Raw genomic sequence first — 5,924 nt, forward strand, 5'->3', positions numbered from 1 at the left:
CCAGTAACAAGTAGTAGAAGTAGTAATAGTGGTAGTAGTAGTAGTAGCAGTAGTAGCGGTAGGGAGAATTGTAAATATTGTAAAAGTGGCCCCTCTTTTGCATGCGTGTGTATAACGTATTTATACCTGTATGTTCATGTACATGTATGTATATATATATATACTTACATGTGGGTGTGTATTGATATATGTATGTATAAACGTATATGTATGTATGCGTGTATATTTACAGACATATGTGTGTTTAATATGGTCATGGGTGCCTGCATGTGCATGTATGCATGTATATATATATTTATATATCTTACTTTTTTATATATGTAAATTTTGTTGTTATCCACCGTTTCCTCATTCCATGCCTATCCACCATTCTGGGTAATAATCGTTTCTATTGTAAACCGAACTCAACCATGAGTTTCGGCGCGGGTAATTGCTGAAATATACGGTGTCTCCACCTGCTAGCCACGCTGCCCACCATCCGTACGAGCCGGATGTGATCACACTGTGCTGACAGTTAGCTAGTATCGCTAAATCCACGCCGAGACTATTTCCGCCCACGAAGTTCACATCGTAGGATTCTTGTATGAAATTCCGTGACCAGTTCATATCGTCACTGCTAATAAGAAAAACAGGGCTAGGTACGGTTTTGCGGTAGAAATTCAACGCTTTGTTCACATAATGTTCGTCCGCTACGTTGTAACCACGTAGCTTTTGCGCAAGCATATCGCCTCGCCGAATGTGTACTCCAATTAACGTCTTTTTACCAAGTCCAAATTTTTTAAGCACTTTGAAAGCTTCCTTAAGTATTTCGTCCCTAAATGTAAACTCCCTTTTAACGATTTTCGTTATGTTTGTAAAATATTTCCAAGATTGATAATAGCCTGTTAAAGTCCAGTTTTTATCCGCAGACAGTTTCTCGAACAAACTTGTATCAAACTCACCCGGTTTGTGTTCGCCGAAGCGATCATCGTTGCTAATGTCGACCAACGTGTCGTGGCGGACTTTAAACACTTCGGTTAATACGTTGTTTGACGGCACAAAAGGTCTGTAGCCGTAATGACGAGAAACGGCCAAGAGGGCCGCGTATTGGAACATTTTGTTGCCTAAGCGGCCGGGGCCGTTGATTGTCACATAAGTGTTCCTATATGTGGCGTTTCGGAAATCGTAGAGGTCGTCCGAATTGTCGCTGCCGTCCGTATTATCGTCACCCGACGAGGACGACGATGATGATGATCCGGCTGAGCGAAAGTTCATCACAGAACGAACTACCTGGGCTATTTTTTCGGCCGGGTTGTATATTCCGAAAAGGGATGGCTCCGGAGCATCAGAATAGACAGCAGAGGCGGCGACGGCTGCAGCAGAGGCAGCGGCTGGGTGACCGTTGAAAAAGGCACTTTTCGTTCGATAGGTCTTAGCATCGTAGACTGCATAGATATAAGCCATCAACAGACCAACCACATTGATAGTGATGGCTAGCACGAGAAACCAAAAATAATTCTTCACCGACAGCGTTGTGGCTATGATCATGTTGGGTGAGATTTTCCAAAAAAAAAAAAAAAAAATTAAAAAACTTTACCCTGCCAGACCCCCTAACTGGCCAACACACCACCCTTCACCATATATACCCCGAACAGCATATCATATCATGTCAGACCACACCACAGTAAAAAACCACCAGATGAATGCAAATCACAGGGTTTTGACCCCTCTTTTTTTTTTCAAATTATTTTTTAAAAATCTTTTCTCCTCAGGGTAACACTCTCAGCGAGGGCTTCGTAAACAGTAAAGCAAAAATAAATAATAATAATAATAATAATAATAAACAAAGTTAAATTGTGCACAACGTCCTCCTTAAAACGGCCACAACCTTTGCGCCACCGTCCTCGGTGCTCCGCGTATTCTCTTATATTTCTTCTAATTCTTCATATTCTTCTTCTTCTTCTTATTGTTGTTGTTGTCGTCGATAACATTTGATGTTGTTTTCGTTCCGCCCGCTTCTCGGTGTCGATCGTGTGTGTTAGTTATTTCGTGGTTTGATTTTGTTTAATAAACGATGCGCCCCCCACCTTTTTCCCTGCCGACTTCGACGACGGCGACGACACCACCGCCGCCGTCGCCGCCGCCGACGCCGCCGCCGCTGCCGCCGACACAACTGCTGCTGTCACGCCCGCCGTCGCCGCCGCCACCTCCGCCTCCACCTGCACCTCCTTCGCCTCCGCCTCCGCCTCCGCTGCAGTTGCTGTTGCTGTTGTTGTTCTTCTTGTTCTCCTTGTTGTTGTTGTTGTTGTTGTTGTTGTTACAGTTATTCCTAAAGCATTTCCTAAACTGGGTTGTTCCCGCTGTAGTAGTATTAGTAGTAGTAGTAGTAGTAGTAGTAGTGGTGGTGGTGGTAGACGTTTACGATAATGCTGTTGATTCTTGGCTTGTTGGCTGGTCTGTCTGGTTGGTCGTGTGTTATGTTCGCGCGGCGATGGTTGTGATAGTAATAACAGAAATGGTGATATCCGTAGTAGTAACAGTGGTGGTGGTGGTAGTGATGGTAGTGGTTGTGTGAGTGGTGGTCGTCTTTCTCGTCGTGTGAGCACTCCTTCTTCTTCTCCTTCTTTTCCTTCTTCTTCTTCTTCTCTTCTTCTTCTTAGGCCTCGCCTTTTACCAATCTGCTACGCTGTCCAAAAACCACGTTGCTCGAAGAAGAAGAAAAACACAGCGAAAACGCAACGAAGAAATCTACGTCGATGTTTTTGCCTTGTTTTGTTGTTGTTATTTTTCCTTCTTATTTTCCTCCTTCTTTCTCTTCCTCTCTCTCTCTCTCTCTCTCACTCTTTCTTTCTTTTTTCCTTCCTTTTCTTCTTCCTCTTTTTGTTTTTGTTGTTGTTTTTTGTTTAGGGCAACTCTGGTGGTTTTGCAGCTGCCACCGACACACAAGCTGCCTATTGCAGCAGCTACTGCTGCTGCTGCGCCTGCTCCTGCTCCTGCTGCTGCTACGACTGCTGCTGCTGCTGCTACGATAGCTGCTGCTGCTGCTGATGTCGGTCTTGTATTATGTTGTTAGCGCTGCTGTTGCTGCTGCTGCGGCTGCTGTTGCTCCTGCTAGTGTCGGCTGCTGCTGATGACTCGGTATCGGCTGCTGCGGTTGCTGCTGCTGGTGCTACTGCCACTACTGCTGCTGCTGCTGGCACTGTTGCTGCTGTTGTTTCTTTTTGTCGTTATGGTAACTAGAGAGAGAGAGAGAGAGAGAGAGGTGGAGTTAGACAGAGATGTAAGTGGAGAGAGAGAGAGAGAGAAAGAGAAAGAGTAAGAAATGGCAGTGAGAGAAAGAGAGAGAAAGAGTAAGAGTTAGTAGTGAGAGTGGGAGTGGTGGGAGTCAGGGAGATAGTAAGAGAGAGTGAGAGAGGGAGAGTGACTTTCGGTTTAAAAGCCAGCAGAACGCGGTGCCGTCGCAGCAGCAGACGGTAGTAGTCGCGAATTGCTTTGGTGCAAGTCTGCGAGAGACTTGACAGACAGACAGACAGACATGTAGATACATTGATGGATGGACGGGTGGATGGACGGGTGGTGAGGCGCGTACACATATGCATAAATACATTCACACAACCTCGGACGCACGAGCGTCCGCACACACACACACATACACACACACATACAAACATACATATATAGATAGAGAGATAGATAGATAGAGAGATAGATAGATAGAGAGAGAGATAGGTAGATAGATGTATAGATGCACAGTTAGATAGATAGATAGAGAGATAGATAGAGAGAGAGAGAGAGAGGAGGGAGAGATATAGGTACATAGATAGATAGATACACAGTTAGATAGACAGATAGATAGAGAGATAGATAGATAGATAGATAGATATATAGATAGAGAGAGAGAGATGGATAGATAGATAGGCACATATATATAGATATATATATATACATAAAAGATAGATAGATAGATAGATAGATAGATAGATAGATAGATAGATAGATAGATAAAAAGACTGTGAGATAGATAGACAGATAGATGGCAACAATGTTGCCGTTAGTGATGATGATTATGATGATGACGACGCTGACGACAGCGAAGGAGGAGGAGAAGAAGAAGAAGAAGAAGAGAAGAAGAAGAAGAAGAAGAAGAAGAAGAAGAAGAAAGAGCAGAAGAAGAGATAGATGACCACCACCACCACCACCACCACCATCAAACAACAACAGCAACAACAACAAGACGCGTGAGTGTGACTAAATAACAAATAGCTGCGCCAGACAGTAGTGCCATCTGCCGGGAAGTAAGGAACGGTGGTGGATTTTTGAATGTCGGGCAACGTAGAATATTGGGTGGTGCCATTGGGTGGTGGTGGCTGGAAATCGAAGAAGAAATGGGATCGGGAAGGGGTCATCTAAATCCGAAAGGGAATGCAGTGAGAAAGGCGGCAAGAATTCCTTGTCTGGACTCCCTCAGAAATCGCGAAAAGGTTCACTTCCGATACAGACACTACCAACAAGACATTTCACACCCCTTCCCTGGGAACAACAGGACGCTAGTAATAGTAGTAGTAGTAGTAGTAGTAGTAGTAGTAGTAGTAGTAGTGACGACCCCCTTTTTCTTTTAATCAGTCATGTTCACGTGAAACATTTGAACCAAATAAGACACTCTAGCCATGCCCATTCTGTCCGATTCCTATGTACCGAGAAGCCAGCGACTGCTTCACCCTGTGTATTGTCGTTTTCTTGAAGTCGATGAGCCGGTATAATCCTTGGGGCAAAATCCCGGACAAAATTGCTTAGAAGCATGTCGTCCGTCATCACGTACAGAGCTCAAATTCCCCTAAGGTCGACTTTGCCGTTCATCCTTTTCGGGGTCGATAAATTAAGTACCACTGATACACTGTGGTCGATGTAATCGACTGGTCCCCTCCCGCAAATGTCAGACCTTGTGCCGAAAATAGAAAATTATTATTATTATCATTATTATTATTATTATTATTATTAATTATTATTATTATTATTGAAACAAAATTCAGGGTAGGTTCAGATTTAAGAGTGATTTGGCTGCTAGTTCTAGCACAAGTAGAGATAATGTACAGTTATCTGTGTTAGTTTGTTGTAGCATGTTGTTATTGTTGTTGTTGCTATTGTTGGTTGTTTTGGTGGTAGCGGTAGCAGTGAGGAAAATGGTGGTGGTAGTGGATTTTGGTAATGACATAGGAGATGTGTGTAACCACCAGCTCTGGTGACTTGGCGGTTCGGGTAAATACCCAATAGAATAAGTAGCAGGTTTTAAAAACAAAAACAAAGAAAATCAAAGCAAATGAGTTGTGGCGGGTGGGGTCGACCCTTTCGATTGAAAATTCTTCAAGGCGGTGCCCCAGCATGGCCTCAGTCTGCTGAGATAAAACGAGTAAAACGATAACTGATAATAGAGGAATGTTAAGGTTGAAATGTCAACAGATCGCTACCGCCACCTCAGCCCCACCCACCCCATCTTCATCACCAGCATCACTGCAGCCAGAAAGCCCTCATGGGCAACACCAACACCGAACTACAGCCCCAGCGCCGCCACAGCCACCGCCGCCAGCATTGCTACAGCCAACATACAACTTCGCCAAACCTTCCACAACGACGGCGGCGACCATCAGCGCCACCACCACCACCACCACCATCACCACTACCACCACCAAACCAACGCCGTCACCATCTCCCAGACGATACGTGAAACGGATTTCCTTATAATAGTCACCATTAAATTCACCGATATCGCGGCACCACTTCGTGTATATATCCCTATCTTCACAGTTGTGTGTGCACGTGCGTGTGTCTGCGTATGCGTGTGCGGGTAAATGTGTGTATGTTTGCATGTATGTTTATATTTATATATATACAAAATTTAGAGGACTGACCACTAACAGTAGATAGCCTGTATGCTAGATATAGTCGTC

The 5,924-nt window shown here is 44.3% G+C and overlaps 1 protein-coding gene across 1 annotated transcript; it reads right to left on the reverse strand.

Moving 5' to 3' along the window:
* Positions 1 to 286: 286 nt before the first annotated feature.
* Positions 287 to 2,145, reverse strand: LOC115223552 (galactoside alpha-(1,2)-fucosyltransferase 2-like). Its single transcript, XM_029794189.2, has one exon. The coding sequence runs from the start codon at positions 1,525 to 1,527 to the stop codon at positions 349 to 351; it is 1,179 nt and encodes a 392-aa protein (XP_029650049.1). The 5' UTR covers positions 1,528 to 2,145; the 3' UTR covers positions 287 to 348.
* Between the last annotated feature and the right edge of the window lie 3,779 nt (positions 2,146 to 5,924).

The sequence above is a fragment of the Octopus sinensis genome, linkage group LG23 (assembly GCF_006345805.1).
Source record: "Octopus sinensis linkage group LG23, ASM634580v1, whole genome shotgun sequence".
In the NCBI taxonomy this organism is placed as follows: domain Eukaryota; kingdom Metazoa; phylum Mollusca; class Cephalopoda; order Octopoda; family Octopodidae; genus Octopus; species Octopus sinensis.